This window comes from Dryobates pubescens, chromosome Z (assembly GCF_014839835.1).
Source record: "Dryobates pubescens isolate bDryPub1 chromosome Z, bDryPub1.pri, whole genome shotgun sequence".
Taxonomy (NCBI): Eukaryota; Metazoa; Chordata; class Aves; order Piciformes; family Picidae; genus Dryobates; species Dryobates pubescens.
In genome coordinates this window covers 20,304,123-20,329,183 of record NC_071657.1, presented here as the reverse complement: position 1 = coordinate 20,329,183, position 25,061 = coordinate 20,304,123, and the positions used below count along the sequence as shown (strand labels likewise).

Here is a 25,061-nt window from a genome sequence, read left to right as displayed (position 1 = left end):
CAGAACTGGATTCAGTGCTCTAGATGAGGCCTCACTAGGGCAGAGTAGAGGGGCAGGAGAATCTCCCTTGATGGGTTGGCCACACTTCTCAATATGCCCCAGAATGTGATTGGTCACAAGGTCATACTGCTCTCTCATGGTCAATTTACTGTCCACCAGGACTCCAAGGTCCTTTTCTCTGGAGCTGTTTCTTGGAAGGTCAACCCCTAACCTGTATTGGTTATTCTTGCACAGGTGTAGGACTGTATACTTGTTGGATTTTAAGTTCCTCTCTGCTGAGCTCTCCAGCCTGTCCAGATTTCACTTGCTGGCAGCACAGCCTTCTGGTGTGTCAGCCAATCCTTCCAGATCAATGTCATCAGCAAACTTGTCTGAGGGTACATTCTATCCCTTCATTGAGAGTGTTCTTTATGTTGAATGAGAGTGGACCCAGTACTGAACCATGGGGAACACCTCTAGACTCTGTCCTATTGGTCACAACTCTCTGAGCTCTATTATTTAGCCAGTTCTCAATCCATCTTAATGTTCATTCTTCTAACGCACATTACCTGAGCTCCTTGTTATGGGAGACAGTGTCAAAACCCTTGCTGAAGTCAAGGTGCACAGCCTCCACTGCTCTAACCCAGCTAATCACACCATCACAGAAGGCAGATTGGGCTGCGTGATTTTTTAATCATCTCTTCCATGTGCTTAGAGATGACCTTCAGAAGGAGCTGCTCTACCACCCTTCTGGCAGTGGAGGTGGTGTTAACTGGCCTGTAGTTTCCTGGGCCTTCCTTCTTGCCCTTTTTGAAGACTGGACTGCCACTGGCTGGCCTCCAGTTCTCAGACACTTCTTCCATTCTCCACAACCATTCAAAAATGATGTAGAGTGGTAGAGCAGTAAGATCAACCAGCTTCTTCAGCACTCATGGATGTATCCCATCAAGGCCCATGGATTTGTGCATGTTCAGTTTGCCCAGATGCTAAACTAGTCCTGACTGACCACTGGGAGAGTGTGCTGGGTTGAGGCAGACCCCCTCCCCAAAACAACCATCCTCTGCTACCAAGAATGTGCTGGGTTGAGGCAGCCCCTCTCCCCAACACGGGCAGGAATAAAACACTCAGACAAATGGATTGCAAAAGTGATGAAAGTTTAAATAGAAAGCGGTGAATGTTTACAGAAAACCCAAAGCGCAGTGACAAAGATCCAAAAACAAACCCAGAGGTATCCCATTCCCACCTGAGGGTACACCCAAGACCCCCAGGGCTCCTTCTTCCCCCTCCCACTGCTGGGCTAGTCTCAGCTGGCCAGGCCTGAGACTGCCCATCCCCCTGTGGCCTTGGGCCTAGCCAGGCCCAAAGCCAGCAGACATCTCCCCCAGTTACCGGCTGACGGAGGAGGAAGAGAAGAGAAAGTGCTAGACCCCGCACTGGATCTTATAGTGGTGCAAAGAATTATGGTAGGAAATACACACAATTTCCTGTGTCCATCCCTCTGGGCTGGACTTCTGGACACAGGAAGTGAACACATCAGGGGGCACCCAGCAACAGAGAGTCTGCCAATCTCCAGAATTTCTGTCTTGCTTCCAGGGATGGGGAGTCTTGTGGGCTGGTCTTAGCAGTAGAGACTGAAGCAAAGAAGTCATTTAGTAATGCTGCCTTCTCTGCATCCTCTGTCACCAGGGCTTTCACCTCATTCAGCAGTGGGCCCACATTTTCCCTGGTCTTCCTTTTACCAATGATGTATTTGAAGAAGCCTTTTTTGTTCTCTTTTACTTCCTTTGCCAGATTTAATTCCAAGAGGGCCTTGGCCTCCCTTATTGCATGCTTATGCTTCCTGACAGTGTTACTATAGTCCTCTCAAGTGACTTGTGCCTTTTTCCATATATGACAAAATTCTATCTTCCATATGAGTTTTTTGCAGCTCCTTGCTCATCAGTGCAGGTCTTCTGCCTTCTCTAGCTAACTTTTACACTGACTTTGAGCTTGGAGGAAGTAGTGCTTGAATATTAACCAACTATCTTGGACTCCCCTACCTTCTAGAGTCTAACCAATGGGATTCCTCCAAGTAGTTCCCTGAAGAGGACAGGGCTAGCCCTCCTAAAGTCCAGAGTTGGAATTCTGATTTTTACCCTCCTTCTTCTAGTATGATACTGAACTCCACCATCTCATGGTCACTTAGAGCCAATATATCCCTGACCACACTTTCTTTGTTAATATAAGTTCCAGCAGCATACTTCTCCTCATTGGATCCTCAGCTGCCTGTGTCAGAAAGTTATCATCAGGGCACTGCAAGCACCTTCTGGACTGTGTGTGTCTTACTGTTTGGCCTTTCGAGCAATACCAGGGTGACTGAAGTCACCCATGAGCACCAGGGCATACAATCTTGAGGCTACTTCTAGGTGTCTTTAGATGTCTTTAGGTGTCGTTAATTTCCTCTTTCTTGTCTGGCGGTTTGTGGTAAACACCCACAAGAGTATTACCCATATTGGCCTGCCCCTTAATTCTTACCCATAAGCCTTTAACTTGTTCTTCATTCCCTTCTAGGCTGAGCTTGATATATTCCAGTTGATACTGCACACAAAGAGCAACTCCACCTTGCCTTTCTGATTGTGGAGAAGAGGTTATTAATTATGAATTATGAAATACATATATTGTTTTTAAATTAATTATTAACCTTATCAATAACCAAGTAATCACTATTTTAAAATACAGATTCTAGTGCACGATTGTGAAATACATCCCATAACTGGTTTCCAATGTACAATTTGAACCCAATTAGGACAGAATTAATTTCAATTAAAGAATGAAGGATACAATTCTGCCACTTGCCACCAGGTGGCAACTTGACAAGATGCTGGTGTCTGCTTAACTATATACAGAGAAAGCATTACAATGTATCAGGCAATTTGAGTAGAAGCTTACGCTAGATGATGTCATGTGGCTAGGTGGGGGTGCTTTAAACTGCATGTTAGTGAGTGGAATGCATGTGAAAGATACACTGTGTCTCTTGTTTGTAGTGAGGTTAGTTGCTAGGCTTCTGTCATTAGGGGCTGGTTTGTTCCAGGAGCGGACTCCTGGGGCTGATGCTGCAGCTTGGAGGCTGGTGGGTCCACAGCGGCTTCCCTCGGAGGGTGACAGTGGGGCCAACCTTCTCCCATGGAGGGGTGGAGAGGGGATGAACATACACATTTGACAGCTGGCAGACTCTCTTAGCAGGTGTAATGGGTTGGGGCAGACCCCCTCCCCACCACGTGCAGAAATAACAACTCAGACAAACTGATTGCAAAAGTAGTGGAGAGTTTAAATAGAGAACAGTGAGTGTGCACAAAAGGAAACATAGTGACAAGAAAGGAACCAAAGTAAACCCAGAAAGACTCCAAACCCCACCTGAGGGTGCATCCAAAACCCCCAGGGCTCCTTCTTCCCCCTCCCTCTGCTGGGCTAGTCTCAGCTGGCCAGGCCTGAGATTGCCCATCCCCCTGTGGCCTTGGGCGCAATCAGGCCCATGGCCGGGAGATCTCTCCCCCAGTTACCAAGTCTCGGAGAGGGAAGGAAAGAGGAAGTGCCAGACCCCACCGCAAAATTTATAGTGGTGCAAGGGATTATGGTAGAAATACCTAATTTCCTGAGTCCACCCACTGGGATGGACTTCTGGACACAGGAAACACCCCTGTAGCAGAGGGCACCCAGCCCAAACTACGACAGCAGGACTTGGGTGGCTTTCTTGGAGTGGTGGGGAGCTTTGGTGACAACAGAGATTGGAATCAATACAGCTGATCAGTATGATCTAGTATCATTCCTTTATTTTCCAGTATTGCAGGCCTATGGCACAGGCCTATGGTGAGAGTATAGCACAGTAAAGTAAAGCATGGAAGGAGAAGGGATAGGAAAGGCAGAAGTGCCTAGCAAGGGAACTGCTACAACTTATATAAACTTGGAATGCCTTGTTGGCATGGACTCATTGGTTCCCTTATGAGTGACCACACATCACACTATCATAGATTATTGGTCCAACTACTGATGACACGTGAGGTTTGTTGATGCAGGTACATGTCCTGTTGTCCCAAGATAACTTGCTGTGTTTATAGCTACCAGTGCCTTGCTTTAGTTACATGCTGCAAGACAGCACTGTTTTGGCATACTGATAGGTGGCTCTGCATGCTAAGCATGGCCTACCACCATGTCAGGCTCTAGGCCTGCACTGCCAGATTGCTCACACTGCTTGTCGCTGGCATTGCCACAGGGAGTGGTCCTGCAGGGTCAGGCTGGTAGGGCTGGTCCCTGGACGGAGTCAGCACACACAACACCGTGGGTGATGGTTCCCGGTGGGTGGGCTCGGATGTTTCTGATCTGGTGTCGTGGCTGGTGGAGTCTGACCCAGTGGAGTCAGCCTAGTGTGACGATTGGCTTCAGGGCCAGCCAGAGTGGCTCCAGGGAAGAGGTGCAGCTGCGCGGAGCGGCGGTTTCCCCTTGCTTAGCTCAGAGGAGCTGGCAGGACTTTTGCAGAGTGGTTCCATCTTTGAGTTACCCTGGGGTTTGGAGGGCTGTGGAGTAGTGGAAGTGGCAGTTCCTCGCTCTCCTGCGAACAGCGGGGTGGTGTCACACAGGGGTGGTTGGGTGCTGTTTCTGCTCTGTGTGAGCCGATACGCAGTTATGTCTCGTCAGTCTGCTGCTTAAGGCTGTGGCAGATGTTTGGGCTGCCGAACACGGGCTAGTCCTGTCTCCCCATCAACTGGGCAGACTTATCCTCAGGAGTCCAGTCCTCTTGAAGACATGGCATGCTCTTCTTCCAACGCTGTAACTTCTATGGTTTTCAGTGAGGGACCCTCCTTTGCAGACTGTCAGGGCTGGCTTCTCTTTGTATTGCAGAGCCCCCTAGTATGCATACATGTGGGGTGAGAAGACTTGCTAGCCATGAGCCTAATAGCAAAGGCTATAGCACAAAGGTGGAGAGCTGGGTAGCAAAGAAAGAGTGACTTGTTTACAAGTTGGGGTAACACTTGTAAGTTTCTTGAGGCTGGATTTGGTCTGTGGGTAATCTCACAAACAACCAGCGTTAGCCTATAGAATCATAAAATCAACAAGGTTGGAAAAGACCTCAAAGACCATCAAGTCCAACCTGTCACCCAAGACCTCATGCCTACTAGACAATGGCACCAAGTGCCGTGTCCAGTCCCCTCTTGAACACCTCCAGGGACAGCGACTCTGCCACCAAACTGGGCAACGAGAGAGTATGAAGCTAGAATTAAGCCCTTACTAGTCAGTAGCACAAGTATCCCATGCAAGGGGTACATGTAGTTGTTTACCCCTTAGAAGGCAGGTGGGTTTGTTTGTATCACCTGGCTGGCACCCTGGGTTTTTGTCCCACTCAGCTCTGGGCTGACTACTGACTCCAGAAAGGAAGGTGTAAGGGGGCATGTGGCCAGGCACATTGGGACAAGTTTCCCATATCTGGGGCATAATTCTGAGCATATGGTGCCTTCACCACACTGATCTGTCTGTCCTAAAAAGTACATAGCTGTCCGTGACAGCTTTCTAGTTGCGTGGCCTATCTCAGTGTGTCTTGGTGACTGCAATAAAATCACATGCCTGTGATGATACCCAGATCTTTGTTTCTTCCTGCGTATTTTCCATGCTGCATGCATTGGTATACAAGCATGATAGAGAATCAAGAAAAAAGGCAGCCTTGGGAGGTGCAAGGGGAACCATGCTAGTCATACACAGCTTTGAGTTGGTTTGCTTTCTGGCTCTCATCATGGAAGAAAGCTAAGGAGCATTTGTTGCTGCTTTGGTTAGCCTGACTTATTCCCCAGTTACATGCAATGACATAAGCATTGTCAGTCCTCTCAGTTTTTCAGTTTAAAGCCTTCCTGACCTGGCCAGTCTACTGCCAAAGGCCCCCTTGCCTATTCAAAACAAGTGTATTTCATTCCTCCTTAGCAGGTTATAGTCACCAAGCACATCCCATTGTCATAAAGCTCAACACCTTCACAATGGCACCAGCCATGTAGCCAGGACTTAATATTCATTTTTCATGTATATCTGACTGCCCCTTTTCCTCTAACTGGTAAGATAGACAAAAAAATAACTTGGGCATCAATATTTTTCACTAGCTCTCGCAGGACACTACAGTCTCCCTTGCTCCTGCTCAGGTTCTGGCTTACGTTGTCTTTCATGCAGTCATGGAAGAGCAACAATGAGTAGTAGTCAGTGTTCTTAAAAAGCAGTATTAAAGATCTTAGCACCATGGAGGAAGCAAAGCCTTCATAGCTGTCAGGACAGCAGCTAGGCATCTCAAAGGCCTTTACAGAGTCTCCTATGAGTACCCATCATAGCTTTTTACAATAACCACTGTGTGTTGTTGCTGGAGTTTCTCCATGTAGTGATTGTGCTTCAGTGGATATGTTCAAGAACAGTGATTGCAGTATTTGTCAAAGGTTGACCTACTGAATTCTCCTTCTGGTTAAGAGGTCAAATTGAGGCAATCTTCTAGTCCACTGTGTTTCTTACTAGAATCTAGATTTGCCTTTTGCATCTCCAGTTTAGTCTGGGGAGTCAAAGCAAAACCCAGCATGGCCTAGGGGCTAGTCTGAGCTGTATATACTGTCTTTTATTCGACCAACTGGAATAAACAAGAAAAGTCAACTGGTTTAGGGTGTGCAAGACATTCCAGTGACCTGTAATGTTACCTCATGTTTGTATGAGAGATAGTTTCTCTAATAAGACAACTCTCCTTACAAATCCTGCCTCTAATACATAAGCACACCAATTTGTGCTCATTTTGATGCACAATCAAAGGGACTTCCATGTTTAGGACTTTTTTTTTTTTCCTCTGATGTGTTATTTTGGCACTTGGCAGATCTGCTATAAAAGAAACTTTCTGTATTGCATTTGGTGAAAAGGCTCTGAGTACTGAATATTTTAATTATTTTACACACTAAATGTTTCCAGAGTAAAACTGTGTTTTACTTTAGGTAAGTAGGTTTCTGTTGAGGGGAGAGGCAATGAGCAGAGTGATAACTGCTTATGTTAGTAGCAACAGATCAGTTCTTTATAGGAATGCAAAGGTCATGATATTTCCTAATACTGGAAAATCCTGTCTTTTCCCTCTCCCTCTCTCCTCCCCATATATGTACATATGTATCTAGTTAAATGTATAAAAGAAATATCCTGTAAATTAGTGTGGTTTGACATGGAAATGTATTTTCCCATCTGGAAAAAAAAATACATCCAGTGCAGAATTATTCCATGTTAGGAATATTACTGTTTTTTCTTTCTTTCTTGAATATATCTAGGAAGAAAATTGCTTTTGGAATATTGGACAAGTATCCATGCATATCTCTTAAAATTATATTCAGTAATTCCTCAAAAGTTTATGAACTTTTTAACTCAAAATTGACAGAAAATTTGATTTCCGCATTAATTGTTTCCTTGCTTTTTGGTAATATTTGCCACTATTAAAAGGACATTGTGAGACAAATGTCAGAGTTGTAGAAAAAAGCACTGATCTGCTCTCAAGGAGGGTGTCATGATTATAAGCCTGCAAAGTCAGCTTTTTATTAGTCTTATTCTAAAGGAGTGTTAAAAACATGACTTGACATATTAGAAGATGTCTAATTTTTGTAGAACCAGAGGAACACCATGAATAGGTAATTTCAGACGATACCCTGAATCCCTTTGGGGTTTTTTGTTGTTGGTTTATTTTGGTTTGGTTTTAAATTAAGTTCATAGAAGTCATTTATACAGCATCTTCAAGGTATGTGTACAGCATCTATATATTTGTTTTCAGAACAATTTGCTCATGGACTCTTTGCATCTTTAGAAATTCATAGCAGAAATGCCTGCAAACTTGACTGGGTACAGAAGAAAGTGGGTTTCAGGACTTGTACTTAAAATGTCACTTCAGTGATACTTTTGCCTTGATACTTACACGAGACACTGTAAGAGATTTGAACAGAACTGTGTAACAATCTGAACCTGTTTGTTTTGTTTTGCTTACTGCTTTGAGTAAATGTTAGGCAGAATTTTTCATCTTAATGAAAAAAGAATTGTTGTGGTTCAGTTTTCTTCATAGTTTTCCCCCATGGCCTTCTGGAGCAAGGAGAGAGCTTTTTGTGCAAAGGAGAAATTTTTGTGATCGGGTTATTTCTAGTTTTATTCTGGATTTTAAAAAGTAAGTGTTGCCATGTATTTTCTTGGACTTCTTGGAAGTATTTTCTTCAGGGGAGATTGCATATGTTTGCAATGTAGCAAATAAATAATCTTTTAAGTCGATTGTTTTGGTTCTCTTTGATTTCTTTATCATCATCCCCAAAGACACAGAGCACCTGGAGCCTGTGTGATGTCTGTTCACAGATTTTTTTTTTTAAGATTCTGTCTTTCTAGGGCTTGTTGCTTTTTGGTTGTTTGGGTTTGTTTGCTTTTGTTGTGGTTGCTTGTTTTTTTTAATTGTTTTGTTTTCAAGCTTCCAAAATACAACAGAACTCTCATAATTCAGGTTTTTTAAAATAGTGGTTTTGGTAGCTACTATGGCAAGAGCTGCTTTACACACTTTAAATACTAATCTCTGGTTCATCTCCACCTCATACATATCAGTGTTTACTAATAACTGATGTTGGTGTGTACTAATTCTCCTCAAATATTTCAAAGTATTTTTTTTCTTGCATAGTTTCGGGTGTAGAACATTATTGATTCTCTTCTGCTCCCCCATTTGATGTCTGGATAGATTTTATTGTTTTATTGTAGAGAATTTTAATTTTGTTTAGAATTCTAAAACCCTAGTCTGTAAAATCCATAAAATGTGAAGATCTCTGAATACCTTTCTAGGGAAATTCTGTTTTCTAACCTACCAGTCCTTGTGATTTTTAACATATGTAGACATTACTTCAATTCCTTTTCTTCAAGGTTTCAAGCCTTTTAGTTAATAGTCATGGTTTTTCCCTCCCTTTCACCACTTGTATATTTTTTCAATTTTGAATGTACTTGTAGCAATTTGGCTTTTTTTCACTGATTATTCTTAGCCTTTGTAATAGAAGAGGGAAGAAAACCAATCAGTTTCAAAGGTGCTGTTGCATTACTTTGCATTATAATTATGCATATGTGCCAGAGAACTGGTTCTGATGAGTTATAATACAAATGTTTGTCAGATTTTTGTAAAATTGATCAGTCTAAGAGCCCCAAGGAATTGGTGATCCTTTGACATTCACTAGTTGAGGTTTCTTACATTACTTTTGAAGGCAGCATTGAATGAACAATAAAAGAAAATATTAATTGGCTTGCAGGTATTACTAGTAAATGTGTGTATGTATCAATATGTAAGTATGCTGATATGTTTATGCACATCAGTGAAACAAAGGATAACGGTCTGAAATACTGTAATTTTTCAGTTTAAGAAACAAAATTTGCAGGAGATTTTAGAAAATCATAAAGTTGTTACAGATCTGAATCAGTTTTGTTTACATTATGCCTGTGAATTTACACCCATTTACATTTTATAATTTAATGAAGTATTTTAAGTAAGAGTGGAGGGTGGATCTTTTCAACTGTGGCTGAAAATGTTTCACAGCAAATTAAATCTTTACTACAGGAAAGTCTAACAAAAATACTATTTGATGCCTGAATGCAATACATGGGTTTATTAATGGCATATGGTAGGTTACAGGGGGCAAATTATCATGTTTGTGTGAAGGAAAGATAATCATTCTGGGTTTCAGAGACCCAGATGTAGATGGAGTAAAAAAAAACTGAGGTGCATCTTCCCAAAAGTGTCTGAAGAGCAGGTGGCAGGATTTGCTTTTTGGAAACTGCAAACATTTGCACATCAGGGATGCATCCAATTTAGGATTAAATGCTTATATCTGCACCTGTTTCTCTTTTTTTTTTTCAGGGGCTAGTGCACAGATGGGATATATGGTCTTTGTATAAGTTTGCTGTGTTTTTTACTGTAGAAAGACACATGATTACTGGGTTGTTGGTTGACCATCCTATGGTTCTAAGTAAGGTGATTTAATTGCATTAGTCACTGCTTTCATGTTTCTCAAGAATTTTTTCTTGCCTGATATAATTACTTCAGTCCTGCTGAAATAAAATTCAAAAACAAATTACTAGCATCTAGGTAAAATTCCTGCATTTCAATTGCTAGTAATCTTCCCTGGCATTGCTAGCTTCATGACTGCTTTATTCTTCTGCATACAGTTAGTGACTTGTAATAGATTGGGTAAAGAAGGTATAGAACAAGAGCAGCTTTGCTTTATATGAATATTAAAAATGTTGTTAAATTGTTAAATATAGTCCAGTGAAATGATGATGTGACAGTTGCTAAGGTTATTTGACCTGGGTAAATTTGTCATGTGGCTAAAGATGTGAAACACATATCAATAGGAAAGTGACAGAGTTTCTCAAAACATTTTTACATTAATATGTTCTTTGCTTGGCAGATAAGTTAATGAGGACAAATATCATTACTAGAAATTAATTGTATGCATAAACTTAGCATTTCACTTGGAGGTGTAAGAACTCAGGAATTTCACGGAAAGAAAGAATAATTACAACTTTTTAATGTTCTGTTGATGAGTAAAAATGATGGATCATTTCTCATATCTATATTGTTTCTGACACAGTTCTTAAACTCTTCTTTCACAGTATACAGGAGTTCTTTAAAAAGTGTACCACTAATTTTATTTTCTGTCTTCCTACTTTTAAAGGGTCTTGACAGAGACCTGTTTTGTTTTAGTTTGATTTTGATTCGTCAACTGTTACCAAAAAAGCATGTTAGCATTCACATTAAAATCTTACCCAAAACAATTATGTCTTCTGTTAAACAGACGTGCTTTGTACTTCTTAGCTTTTTACTGCTGCTTCTGAGCCCTGAAATTTGTTTACGTGTTGGATTGGTTGCTGGGTTGGACGTGATGATCTTGAAGGTCTCTTCCAACCTGGTTTATTCTATGTATTCTATGTATTCTATGTAAATTCTTCTATAGGAGAATCCTTTAAGAGAAACCTTTCTGTCTGAAAGAAGCAACTGTCCTGTTTGTGTCTTGACCTTGTAAGATAAGAGGAAAGGAAAGTTATTTTAGTGTAGCTGGAAGTCTTGTTGTCTTTAACCATATATTATGCCAATTGTGTTAGAATGAGCTAATCGGTACAGCTCTGAGTTTTGTGTCTCTTACGGGTTACATCAGTCTGTTAGACATGCTACGTTACAGAATAAGGTTGTTGTAGATTTCTTGTTACTTGTCCATAGACCTAGTTGTGAAGATGTTGATGGGATGTGTTGTTACCAGGGTGAATACAATCTCTTATCAAACTTGGATTGTTGATTTTATTGATTGCTTTTGCTATATCGTTAATTTTACCTTGCTTGCTTTTATGTGTGCAAAGAATGTTAGGAAGGTCGATCGAAAGTGTGGTTCTATTAGAAAAAGAGGGAGAAGGGTTGTTTTTGGATAGCTTTGGGACAGCTATATTTTGCCATTGAGTTAGGAATGCACACCTTATCAGTAAATGAGAGAAAGAAAGAGGGAAATGTAGGGGAAGATTTGCCCTTGCTTGAGTTAGAGAAGGCCATGTTTAATCTTTGACTAAGAAAAGAATGTAAACATCTTGTAGCTGAGGAGAAAGTCTTGGCAAAAATTGGATGTGTTGAAATACTGTTTTTCTATTTTAAACTGTTGTATGGCTTAACTACATGCATGCCAATAGAAAATCACCAATTAAGATGTGGCACGCATGCCTTCTGAAAGAGTATATAACCTTGCTGTATAATACAATAAATGTCTTTGCCTGGTAACATCTTGGCCTGGAAACTGTCCTTGTAGTGACTCTAGGGTGATTGAACACCAACCCCATATTACTGCATTCTTCATTTCATTATTTCCACAGCATAATTTCAACAGTTTTGTCCAAAGTCTGCCAGATTTTACAGTGTCAAGGGAATCCTCACTCTCTTCTGACATGTATGTAAAAGAGAAGGGCTACCCTCAGCATGTTTAGAGCTAATGCTGGAAAAAAAGAAAATGTTAAAGGATTTAGCTATGTGAGTAACTTCTTAGCAGAGCCTTGCTTGTACCATAGTGGCAGACTAACAAATCATGAAGCAGAGAGTATCTAAATGGGTAACGAACCTGGAAGATGTAATAATGTGAGATTATGGAAAGAGGTTCCAGATACAAGTGATGCTTAAGAGCTAAGTGACAATTAAATTTTGAGTTTGCGTGGAAGGATACAATTCTAGATTAAGTGGTTTGGTCTGTGGTGTGGAATTTGAAGGTTAAGATGTGAAAAGAAGAAAAAGAAAACCACTGACAAACTCCTTAGGAATCTGCATAGAAAATGGAGGACAGAATGAGAAGGATCAACTTAGAAGAAATGATGAAGCAATGATAAATAAGAGGTGGATATCATGGAGGCTGGTAAAAGATAAGATTTTATGAAGAAGTAAACTATTTTACAGTGGAAACAGAGCTTGAAGATAGAATATTGATTCTATTATATGTATCAGAAATAAATAGAAATTTCAGCAAGAATTTTTTTCATTGTTAAAGACAATTTTTTAACAGATACAATGAAGAGAGGACATTTGAGGGAGCAGATATAAATAAAGCATTATTTGAGCTTGGCAATGAAAGAAGTACAGTAATGATCCTACAGATGCATGATTCACTTTCATAGAACTTCCAACAAATAAACCGAAATAATAATGTATGTAAAAATAATTGAAAATACATGTATAGACAGGCTGATAAAGTTGCTTTATTCAGTTTTAGGATTGATTCTTTTGGTTAGTAACATAATCTCCGTTCAAATGGAAGAATAGACATAAGATTTAATAAAAATTAGTTAATTCATATGTACTTAGTAACACGAATGCAATATATATGAAGACAATTGCCATGGGGAATTTTGGCAAAATATAATTGAAATAATTCAGAACTTCCCCTTTATAGCAGAGATAAACTAGTTGCTTTGAAGAGTGTATATATTATGTACAGCAGATTTTGTTCATTACTTCATTGTTTCTAAACTACATTGAAGGGAAAGAAACAATAAAGAAGAACAGTTAGTCCGTTAATAGCAATTTTTTAGGAGGTAATATGGGACATTTTTTGTTGTAAGGGTCTTTCAAAAATGCTTGGAAAAATAACAGCATTAAGAAAAGAAGACATGCCACGAGTGAATGTCAAATATTCATTGATTCCTGGTTATGTTTTGCATATATATTTGTTGTGGTATGTACCTGTTGTTCTAATGTTGTTTTAATATTCTGTATGTAAAATTTATGTGCAGTAATATTAAGCCTAGAAGAGGGAGCTTGTTTACCCAAAGTTAATTTGGCAATTTTTTTTTTGCAGGTACCTCTTGGTATATAATCCTATGGAACAAGAAAGATTTTCAGTGGTTTCAGTTAATGTAAATTCACCCAAAGTTAAATTATTATCTCCCCTGGGAAAATCTGTTGCTGTCCAAATTAGTGCTGTTTGGGATGGAGCAACTACAGTATCACATGAAGCATATCAGGTACACTACTTTTAAGTAAAAGTTAAAACATTAAAATGGTTTTTGACAAATACTGTAACTTCACAGCGGAAGCAAAAGGATTGCATGCTTAGATATTGGCATTTCTGTCTTCTGCAGATAATGCCATGAATTCAGTCAGATTCTAAGGAAGAAGGAAACATGTTTTGCATTGATGTTGCTTAAACTGTTAAATTATTTTTTGTGATACAGTGTATTACATCTAAAGTATTAGTTTCAGCTTCATGAACAGAAAATACTGGGTATGTGTCCTTCCCTCAACTTTTAAGGCTGCTTTTTCCTTCACGTGGTAGTCTGCACACACAATCTCTATATGGTCAAACAGGTTCAGAGTGCAACAGCTCACACATTTAGATACTGTATCTGGAGTACTACAATTCAGCTCTGGGGCCTATGACATATGAAAGAGTGATTCCAGAGGGGGGCCATGACAATGAGGGCTAGAGCACCTTCTCTTATGAGATCAGGCTGAGAGAACTGAAGTTGTTGGAGAGGACTCCAGGGAAACCTTTAGCATCCATCCAGTATCCTAAAGGGGGCCTACAGGAAAGATGGAGAGGGACTTTTTGTGAGGGTCTATAGTGATAGGACGAGAGGTAATGACTTTAAACTGAAAGAGGATAGATTTAGAGTAGATAAATCAGGAAGAAGTTTTTCATCATGAGGAGGATAGTGAGGCACTGGAACACCTGACAAGTTGTGGATGCTCACCCCTGCAAGTGCTCCCTGGAAGGCTGAGTTTCATGGGGCTTCAAGCATCCTGGGTTAGTGGAGGGTGTCCCTACCCATGGCATGAAAGTTGGAACCAGTTGGTCTTTAAGGTCCTTACCAACTCAAAATATTCTACTTTTTTTTTTTTTTTTTTTCATGTTCCAGATACAGAGGCTGGATAGTTATCTTCGTTGCTCTTGTACTCAAGCTAGACAGATGGCTTTGAATCTACTTCTTGGTTTTGTCTTCAAGCAGTTTCTGAGCATTTTTGAATTGCATGTCATTAGAGAAAATTATCCTCAATGATGCATCAGAAACTGTATTTTATGAAATTACTAGTGATAAAAAATAGTATTGTATTAATATATGTTGTAGTTTATAAATTTATTGGCCAGAAATATTATAAAATATGAATATTATTTATTAAATATCAAAATTGTTTTCCCACGCCAATTTATTCAGGTTCATTTGCCTGGTCGATAACAGGTTAATTACACACAGTAGAAGGCTAATAAACAGTAGCATAACAGTCTAGAACAATCAGAACTTGGAATACAGAGGAACAAACTAGAATCTCCCTGTGCATGTGGAACTAAATAGCAATACTGCCTCAGGTGGCATAGACGAGCCACCGTTGAGTTCACAAAGGAGCTCACTAAGAGGTAACAAGCTATAAACCTCAGAAATTGCCAGGTAAAATAGTGTATTTTACTGATGAACTGCCAAGCTGCTAACTACCAAACCCTTTGCTGAACGAAGAGGTATTTGAGTTCATAGTTATAGTCCAAAGGGCAGTATCCACAGGTTTAGAGGAAATGAGAGGGCCAGCTGCTGCAGTGAAGGCCCAACTTTAGCACTACGCCTGCTAACACAGGCTAATTGCTCTAAAGACAGGAGCAAGAAGGGTGCTTGTCGCTGCCTTGAATCCCATTAACGAATGGGGGAGAGGGGTGAGAGAGTAACTAGCATGCAAGCTTTGAGTGTGATGAGCCACAAGTGAGCAGTATAGGAGGTCTTCCCCTATAAATTCCCTTTTCAAAAACTGAACACCCAATGGCTCATTAACCATTCAAATCCCACTAATCAATTCGAAATGTTTATGTGTTGAGTAAACTGCACATGCCTTCTCTCATGGCATCTGAGTCGTGCAGTTGCCTCTCTGAAACGTGAGGCTTGGGGATCAGGTTCAGCTTCCACTCCCCTCCAGGCAGCCTTAACGGTCCCTGCCTATTAGGCTTCTCAACCTCAATCTGGACCCTGTAACGGAGAGGGAGGAGAAAGGTGCAGTGGCTCAAAACAGATTTAGTTGTCTTGCTAATGCCTTTTCCAGGACAATATAATAGAACTGTATTAATTCCAGTCTTACTTTCTTATTTGTGTTGGCTTGGGAGCCAAGTTGAACTTGTTTCAGGATAATTCAAAGATAATTCAGTAAGTGTGTCTCAGTTTTCCTCCAAAAGGTTAGTTACTGATAACTGTTGTGAGTTAACCTGGGTAAGCACCTTAGACCCTCACAGCCACTTGGTCACTGTCCCGAATGGGATGGGGTAGAGAATTGGAAGAGTAATAGTAAGAAAGCTTGAAGAATGTGGTAAAGACACTGTAATAGGTAAAACAGAAACTGTGCTTGTAAACAAAGTGAAATAAGGAATTATTCACCACTTCTCACCAGCCGATGTTCAACTATTTCTACGTAAGCAGGGCTTCATCACATGTAGCAGTTACTTGGAAAGACAAACACCATGCCTCAGAAAGTCTCCTATTCTTCCCTAGCTGTATATTGCTAAGTGTATGTCATACAGTTCAGACTGTCCCTTTGGTCAGATGAGTCACCTGTCTCAGCTGTGTCCCGTCCCAGCTTCTTGCTAGCAGGGCAGTGTGAGAAGCAGAAAGGATAGCTAAAGCATTCCTGTGATGTTAACGTTATTTATATAAAAAAAATAGTACCACATGAACATAAATACAGTGAAAAGTTGCTACATAAACTTTTTTTTTTTTTTTTTTAATAATGACTTTTATTTCTGCTCCCAACAGATCTCATTTGTGGCACATCTACCACCTCTGGGGCTTGGAGTTTACCAGCTTTTGGAGGTTCAGAGTTCAGAATCAGTTTTAGCGGATTATACTATATACATGAAGAATAGTAGGCAGGAGAAACTAGATGGACTTTTCAAGATAAAAGAGATGGAGAATTCTGTGGACAATATAATCTTAGAAAATTCTTACATGAAATTATGGTTTTCTGGATTGTCTGGATTACTGGAGGTTTGTTGCATTATATTTTGAAACACTATGTTTTACTTCTTGAAGAACTTCTGCTCTTATTTGTGGAAATCTAAATATATCAACTATTTCAAACATGATTCTCTGTCCTTAGAAAATAAATACCAAAGAAGATGGTAAAAATCATCAAATGAAGGTGGAGTTTGCCTGGTATGGAACTACAAGTAACCGGGATAAAAGCGGAGCTTACCTCTTTTTACCAGATGGAGATGCCAAGGTAAATCTTCTACTTGCAGAGAGACTCCTGAAGTAACTTGAAGAATTCTGCAAATGCACATTGGAAGACTTCGTTTTCCCAAACACTGAAAGACAATAGTATGTCTAGAAATAATGATACCAGTTATTGAAACAATTTGCAGAACTTCATATTTTGTAAATCCAGATTTGGGTAAAAAAAAACAGCCTTAATTTGGAAATGTAAAAGTATAGAGAATATTTATAATTAGCAAAAAACTTCACTGAGATGCTGCCCTTGCAGAAAAATCCAATGAAGTGTGAACATTCACTATCAGTAGAATAAGATTGCTCCCTATGGTAAAAATGTATAGGGCATACTGATTCACTTCTGCATTTCTTCACTATTCTGATTCTTAAGATTTCTTTGTTGTGAATGAGCAGCTTCCAGTTCAGAGTGTAGTACTTCTTTAGCAGATATTAGCATATGTAGTTTAATATAATAATTAAGATACTGAGGCCCAACTGATGAATGTAAAGATGGAGTGGCAAGCAAATGTTCTGATATAGTTGACTATCGGTATATATATGAATAGCATAGTTTTTCAAGTATTTTCAAGTAGCATAGTTTTTCAAGTATTTTATTAGGCTTGTTGAGTGAATATGTTATTTATTGCCACTGCCCTATAGTAGTAGTTGCATATGTTGTATTTTCATTTTTGGCTTTGTACATGGTTATCACTTAAGCTATTTTTGGCTTTGTAGCCATCCATTTATTTCTGTGTAATGCATGCAGTTCAGTTTGGGATCAATTGTTTGGTTGCTGGGTTGGGTTTTTTAAACCATTGTTTATCAAAGATTCAAAATACTGTGACTACATGTAAAAATAATTTTCATCATCTCTTTGGTTTGACTGTGAATATGCAAAATGCCGGCTAGTCTTTGAGAGATACTAAGAAGCCAATATCCCTCTTGAGGTTTCTTAATGATTCTTGGCTTCTCCCAACATTCTAGGGGTTTCCCCTGGCAACTGTGTCTGCTTCTAATGAAGAAAGGGCTTCCTTTTCCTCTTTCAAAAGGATTGACAGACTGATCCACAGGGCAGTGTAGAGACACCTTTCCTCATGCAGCATGTACCACTGATAGAGTGAACTGTGACCAAACCAAAGAGACAGTTAAACCATCTACTACAGATTATGAAATTACAGTGTTTCATTACTGATTATCAAGTATAATTTTACTAGCAAACGAACGTAATCCAGATGTTTGAAATATTAATACATTACTTTGTTTTGTCTGTAGGCCTTGTTAAATGCATACTGATGCTATATGTAATGAAGGTTATCGTAATTTTAGGTATAGCCAAGTTGAGGCTTTGAAGTGAAGTTGCTGAATTTCAGATTAGGACTAAATTCTTGGATTTTGGACTATAGAACAGTTTAAAAAAAAAAGGATTAATATTTATTGAATATTGTTATTGGCATTATTTCTGTGCAAAACTGTCAAAATAATAATTTTAACTTCCCATTTTGTTTTTGTAGCCTTATATTTTTACAGATCCACCTGTCATTAGAGTTACTCATGGAAGAATTTTCTCAGAAGTTGTATGTTTTTTTCACCATGTGACACATACCATGCGACTGTACAAGGTCCAGGGTAAGAGATGTGAAATTCTTCCTCTCTCAGCATTTATTTTTTATCACTACTTTATTGGATCCTACCTGTCTTTTTCATGGTCAAATGCACTTCTGAACTAATATAGAATTTGCCACACTGAAGACTTTACTGGGCCCAGTGCAACATGATCTCTTTCTGAGCATCGTGCTACTCATTAGCTGTCATATTTGAATTTAGCAGATTTCTTGAAGATACTTCCTAGTGTTTGGAAATTTTATAGTATGAACTGCCTAAAAAAGCCATCCTGAACTGTACTGGGTCTGAATGCTGTAGGTAGCTGTAAATAATGAAAATCGGAGAAAAATATTTTAGAAACACCTTGAAAAAATACTGTTTCTTTCATAGCATCAAACTTACTGATGATGGTACAGCAATATGTTCTCAAAAATTGCAAAGAATGTAAAGTTGTTTGTTAGCAGCATTAGTGGTGAAGTCTGATTTGCTTACTCCAGAACCATAGGCATGCTTTAGTTAATTGCAAGCTTCCTCTTTATCTTTTATATGCTGACAGAATCATCTGTTCTGATATTGATGCTAGCACTGAATACTGATTTACTGACTATTAGGGCATAACTTCATATCAGTTTTGCTTAGGTTTTCTTCAGTAAAACTTTATTTTGTGTTTTGCTACTGTTCAACAACTGATTTCCAAGACAATAAGTATGAAGACTCTACCTTTCCATGATTAAGTTGACCAGTGAAGAGCAAAAGTGGGAGGAAATCATGGTGCAGTTGTATTAACTTAGAATCACAGAGTCATAAAGGTTGGAAAAGATCTGTAAGATCAAGTCCAACTCTCAGCATAATACAAGTTGGAAAAGAGCTCTAAGATCATCAGGTCCTACTGTTGATCTTATACCATCATGACCACTAAACCATGTCTGAGAGTGCCACCTCCATATTTTTCTAATTCACCTAGGGATGATGACTCTACCACCTTCTTGGGCAGACTGTTCCAATGTTCAACCACTCATTTTTCCTAATGTCCAATCTAAATCTCCCATGGGCCAACTTTAGGCCATTTCCTCGTGTCTCATTGGTAGCTGTTTGAGAAGAAGAAACCAACAGTTGCTTCACTACAGTCTCCTTTCAGGTAGTTGCACAGAGCAAAAAAGTCTCCCCTCAGCCTTCTCCTGACTAAATAATCCCAACTGCCTCAGCTGTTCCTCAAAAGACATTACTCTAAACCCCATGTGAGTGTTGTCGCCCCTCACTCAACACACTCTGGCACCACAGCGTACTTCTTGTAGTGAGGGGCCCAAGGGTGAACACAGTATTCAAGGTGCAGTCTCACTAGTGCTGAGGGCATGATCACTTCCCCATTCCTGCTGGTCACTCTGTTCCTGATACAGGCCAAGATGCTGTTGTCCTTCTTGGGCACACTGCTGGCTCATGTTCAGCTGGCTGTCAACTGGCACTGCCAGGTCTTTTCCATAGGACGGTTTTCCAGTCATTCTGCCCTGAGTCTGTAGCATTGCATGTTGTTGTCATACAAGTGCAGGACTGACAGGCCTCGTTAAACCTCATATGGTTAATGTCAGCCCATTGATCCCAGCCTGTCCAGGTTGCTCTCCATAGCCTTCCTACACTTGAGCAGAACAACACTCTGCTCAGGTCAGTGTCATCTGCAAATGTACCTAGGGTGTATTTGATTCTCTCATCTAGATAGTTGATAAAGATACTAAACAAGTTTGGCCGCAAAACTGAACCCTGAGGAACACCATTTACAACCGACCACCAACTGGATTTATGTTCATTTACTGCAACTTGAGGGACTCAGCCTTCCAGCTGGATTTTAACCCAGCAAAGAGTACACCTGTCTAAGCTATCCTATCAGAATACTGTGTGAGGAGGTGGCAAAGGCCTTATTGTCTAAGTAGACAACATCCACAGCCTTTCCCTCATCCACTAGACAAGTTGTCTGGTCATAGAATAAGATCAGGTTCATTAAGCAGGACATGACCTTCATGAACCCATGCTGACTGGGCCTGATTCCCTGCTTGTCTTGTACATTTCTGTTGAAACTTGAATTAGAATACATAGAATAGAATACATAGAATAAACCAGGTTGGAAGAGACCTTCAAGATCATCGTGTCCAACCCATCAACCAATCCAACCCACCTAAACAACTAAACCGTGGCACCAAGCACCCCATCAAGTCTCCTCCTGAACACCTTCAATGACGGCGACTCCACCACCTCCCCAGGCAGCAATGGGCAATCACTCTCTCTGTATAGAACTTCTTCCTCACATCCAACCTAAACCTTCCCTGGTGCAGCCTGAGACTGTGTCCTCTTGTTCTGGTACTGGCTGCCTGGGAGAAGAGACCAACATCCGCCTGTCTACAACCTCCTTTCAGGTAGCTGTAGACAGCAATAGGGTCACCCCTGAGTCTCCTCTTCTCCAGGCTAAGCAACCCCAGCTCCCTCAGTCTCTCCTCATAGGGCTTGTGTTCCAAACCCCTCACCAACTTCGTTGCCCTTTTCTGGACTCATTCCAGCAAGTCAACATCCTTCCTAAACTGAGGGGCTCAGAACTGGACACAATACTCGAGGTGCGGCCTAACCAGTGCAGTGCACAGGGACAGAATGACCTCCCTGCTCCTGCTGGACGCACTGTTTTTGATGCAGGCCAGGATGCTATTGGCCCTCTTGGCTGCCTGGGCACACTGCAGGCTCATGTTCAGCCTACCATTGACCAGCACCCCCAGGTCCCTCTCTGCCTGGCCCCTCTCCATCCACTCTGACCCCAGCCTGTAGCTCTGCATGGGGTTGTTGTGGCCAATGTGCAGAACCTGGCACTTGGATCTGTTAAATCTCATGCCGTTAGGCTCTGCCCATCTGTTCAGCCTGTCAAGGTCCCTCTGCAGAGCCTCTCTACCCTCCAGCAGATCAACTCCTGCCCCCAGCTTGGTGTCGTCAGCAAATTTACTGATGATGGACTCGATGCCCTCATCCAGATCATCAATAAAGATGTTAAAGAGCATGGGGCCCAGCACTGATCCCTGGGGCACACCACTAGTGACTGGCTGCCAGCTGGATGTGGCACCATTCACCACCACTCTCTGGGCTCGGCCCTCCAGCCAGTTCCTAACCCATCGCAGTGTGCTCCCATCCAAGCCATGGGTTGACAGCTTGGCCAAGAGTTGGCTGCGGGGGACAGTGTCAAAGGCCTTGCTGAGGTCCAGGTAGACTACATCCACAGGCCTCCCCACATCCACCAGGCGGGTCACCTGATCATAGAAGGAGATCACATTGGTCAGGCAGGACATGCCCTTCCTAAATCCATGCTGGCTGGGCCTGATCCCTTGGCCATCCTCCAAGTTCTGTGTGACTGCACTCAAGATGACCTGTTCCATAATCTTGCCTGGCACTGAGGTCAGACTGACAGGCCTGTAATTCCCTGGCTCATCCAACCGGCCCTTCTTGTGGATGGGCACCACGTTGGCCAGCTTCCAGTCTTCTGGGACCTCTCCAGTGAGCCAGGACTGCTGAAAAATGATGGAGAGTGGCTTGGCCAGCTCATCTGCCAGCTCTCTCAGCACCCTAAGATGGATCCCATCTGGTCCCATGGACTTGTGGAGATCCAAGTGGCTGAGGAGAGCTCCAATCACCTGCTCATGGAACACAGGGAAACTGCAGCTTCCTGGCTCCTTCTGCCAGCTCTACAGGCCAGCTGTCTGGAAGACATTCTGTCCTGCTAGTAAAAGTTGAGGCAAAGAAGGTGTTAAGTACCTCTGCCTTTTCCTCATCCTTTGATACAACATTCCCCTCCCTGTCCACTAAGGAGTGAATGTTGTCCTTGCCCTTCCTCTTGCTACTAATATATTTACAGAAGGACTTTTAGTTGTCCTTCACAGCAGAGGCCAGTTTAAGCTCCAAATGTGCTATTGCCTCCCTAATTTTCTTCCTGCATGATTTGGCTACATCCTTAAACATTGCATGGGTTGCCTTACCTTTCTTCCAAAGATGATACACCCTCTTTTTATCCCTTAGCTCTATTAAAAGTGCAGTAGAAAGTACTCCAAGATCAAAAAACCCAAATTTCTTTTGACTGCACCAGCCTCTAAGCCACTTGTTAACTATAGCTGCTGACCTGTTCCTTATGGTATTCCCTCCTGCAGCTAAGGGTATTGATGAAAAAATTATTTGAGCACCTGACCCCTCAACGAGATCTCCCAGGGCCCTGAAGTCATTTTTGATAGCCCTAGGAGTTCTGGTTGCAACATCATCATTCCCTAACTGCATAATCAGTAAGGGATAGTAGTCAGAGGGCTGCACCAGGCTAGGCAGCCTTCTGGTAACATCATTAACTTGGGCTTCTGGGAGACAACAGAGTTCCCTATGAGATGGGTCTGGCCAACATATGGGGCCCTCTGTTCCCTTCAGAAGGGAATCACCAATAACAATTACCCTCCTCTTTTTTTTGAGGGAGCAGGTCCTGATGCCAGGGGAAGGCTGTTTAACCTTAGGCTGCTTTGTCTTAGGCTGTTTAACCTTAGGCTTTTAGCCTCAGGGAGAACCCCAGATGGTGTGTCCACCGGCATCAGGATCACCTCACCCTTGATCTCCAGTGCCCCATACGTGTTTTTCAAGAGCAGCAGGGTAGGTGAGGGGAGGCAAGGAGGTTTTAGTTTGTGTCTTTTGAGTGGAACCTGCATCCATTCCCCTCTGCTTTTTGGGGGAGCCTGCAGAGCCTGCTTACTCTGTTTCATCTGGCCTGCAGAGCTGGCAGAAGGAGTTAGGGAGCAGCATAGTCTTCCTCTGTTCCAGAATGGGGTAGTTGGTGATCTGCTTAGCCACTTGAATCCCCACAAGTCCATGGGACCAGATGGGATCCATCCTAGGGTGCTGAGAGAGCTGGCAGATGTGCTGGCCAAGCCGCTCTCCATCATTTTTCAGCAGTCCTGGCTCACTGGAGACATCCCAGAGGACTGGAAGCTGGCCATCGTGGTGCCCATCCACAAGAAGGGCCGGTTGGATGAGCCAGGGAATTATAGACCTGTCAGCCTGACCTCAGTGCCAGGCAAGATTATGGAACAGGTCATCTTGAGTGCAGTCACACAGAACTTGGAGGATGGCCAAGGGATCAGGTCCAGCCAGCATAGGTTTAGGAAGGGCAGGTCCTGCCTGACCAACCTGATCTCCTTCTATGATCAGGTGACCCGCCTGGTGGATGCGGGGCAGGCTGTGGATGTAGTCTACCTGGACCTCAGCAAGGCCTTTGACACCGTTCCCCATAGCAAACTCTTGGCCAAGCTGTCAGCCCATGGCTTGGATGGGAGCACACTGCGATGGGTTAGGAACTGGCTGGAGGGCCGAGCCCAGAGAGTGGTGGTGAATGGTGCCACATCCAGCTGGCAGCCAGTCACTAGTGGTGTGCCCCAGGGATCAGTGCTGGGCCCCATGCTCTTTAACATCTTTATTGATGATCTGGATGAGGGCATCGAGTCCATCATCATTAAATTTGCTGACGACACCAAGCTGGGAGCAGGAGTTGATCTGCTGGAGGGTAGAGAGACTCTGCAGAGGGACCTCGACAGGCTGGGCAGATGGGCAGAGTCCAACGGCATGAGATTTAACACATCCAAGTGCCGGGTTCTGCACATTGGCCACAACAACCCCATGCAGAGCTACAGGCTGGGGTCAGAGTGGCTGGAGAGCAGTCAGGTGGAAAGGGACCTGGGGGTGCTGGTTGATGGTAGACTGAACATGAGCCTGCTGTGTGCCCAGGCAGCCAGGACGGCCAATGGCATCCTGGTCTGCATCAGGAACAGTGTGTCCAGCAGGAGCAGGGAGGTCATTCTGCCCCTGTACACTGCACTGGTTAGGCCACACCTTGAGTACTGTGTCCAGTTCTGGGCCCCTCAGTTTAGGAAGGATGTTGACTTGCTGGAGCATGTCCAGAAAAGGGCAACAAGGTTGGTGAGGGGTTTGGAGCACAAGCCCTATGAGGAGAGATTGAGAGAGCTGGGGTTGCTTAGTCTGGAGAAGAGGAGACTCAGGGGTGACCTTACTGCTCTCTACAACTACCTGTAGGGTGGTTGTAGTGAGGTGGATGTTGGTCTCTTCTCCCAGGCAACCAGTACCAGAACAAGAGGGCACAGTCTGAGGGTGCGTCCAGGGAGGTTTAGGCTGGAGGTTAGGAGGAAGTTTTACACAGAGAGAGTGATTGCCCACTGGAATGGGCTGCCTGAGGAGGTGGTGGGGTCGCTGTCGCTGGGGGTGTTCAGGACGAGGCTTGACAGGATGCTTGGTTCCATGGTTTAGTTGATTGGGTGGTGTTGGATGATAGGTTGGACACGATGACCTTGAAGGTCTCTTCCAACCTGGTTTATTCTATTCTATTCTATTCTATTCTATTCTATTCTATTCTATTCTATTCTATTCTATTCTATTCTATTCTATTCTATTCTATTCTATTTCCTCCTCTGGTTCAAAAGGGAAGACATTGCTTCCCAGAGAACACTGCTGCCCACTGCAGGCTTGAACTCAAGGCTTTCCCATTAAGAGCCTTATGCTCTACCAGCTGAGCCGCATGGTCCCCCCCATGCTCAAGTATATATTTTTGTAATTGAAGCAGAACTCACATTCTCAGTTATTCATGTGTTTGTATTTACTCAGTGGAATGTTTCTGAAATACACAAGCATTAGCTAGTATTTTCAGTGTTTGAAACAATGTATACACACATTAG

At 42.1% G+C, this 25,061-nt stretch overlaps 1 protein-coding gene across 2 annotated transcripts in view; it reads left to right on the top strand.

Annotated features, from left to right (window-relative positions):
• Nucleotides 1-25,061, top strand: part of MAN2A1 (mannosidase alpha class 2A member 1) — a 175,475-nt gene that overhangs the window by 97,349 nt on the left and 53,065 nt on the right. For both annotated transcript variants that reach the window (XM_054178004.1, XM_054178005.1), the window contains exons 13-16: nt 13,338-13,503; nt 16,267-16,497; nt 16,610-16,732; nt 18,231-18,345. In XM_054178004.1, the coding sequence (XP_054033979.1) occupies nt 13,338-13,503; nt 16,267-16,497; nt 16,610-16,732; nt 18,231-18,345 (635 nt within the window). The remainder of the gene's footprint in view (nt 1-13,337; nt 13,504-16,266; nt 16,498-16,609; nt 16,733-18,230; nt 18,346-25,061) is intronic.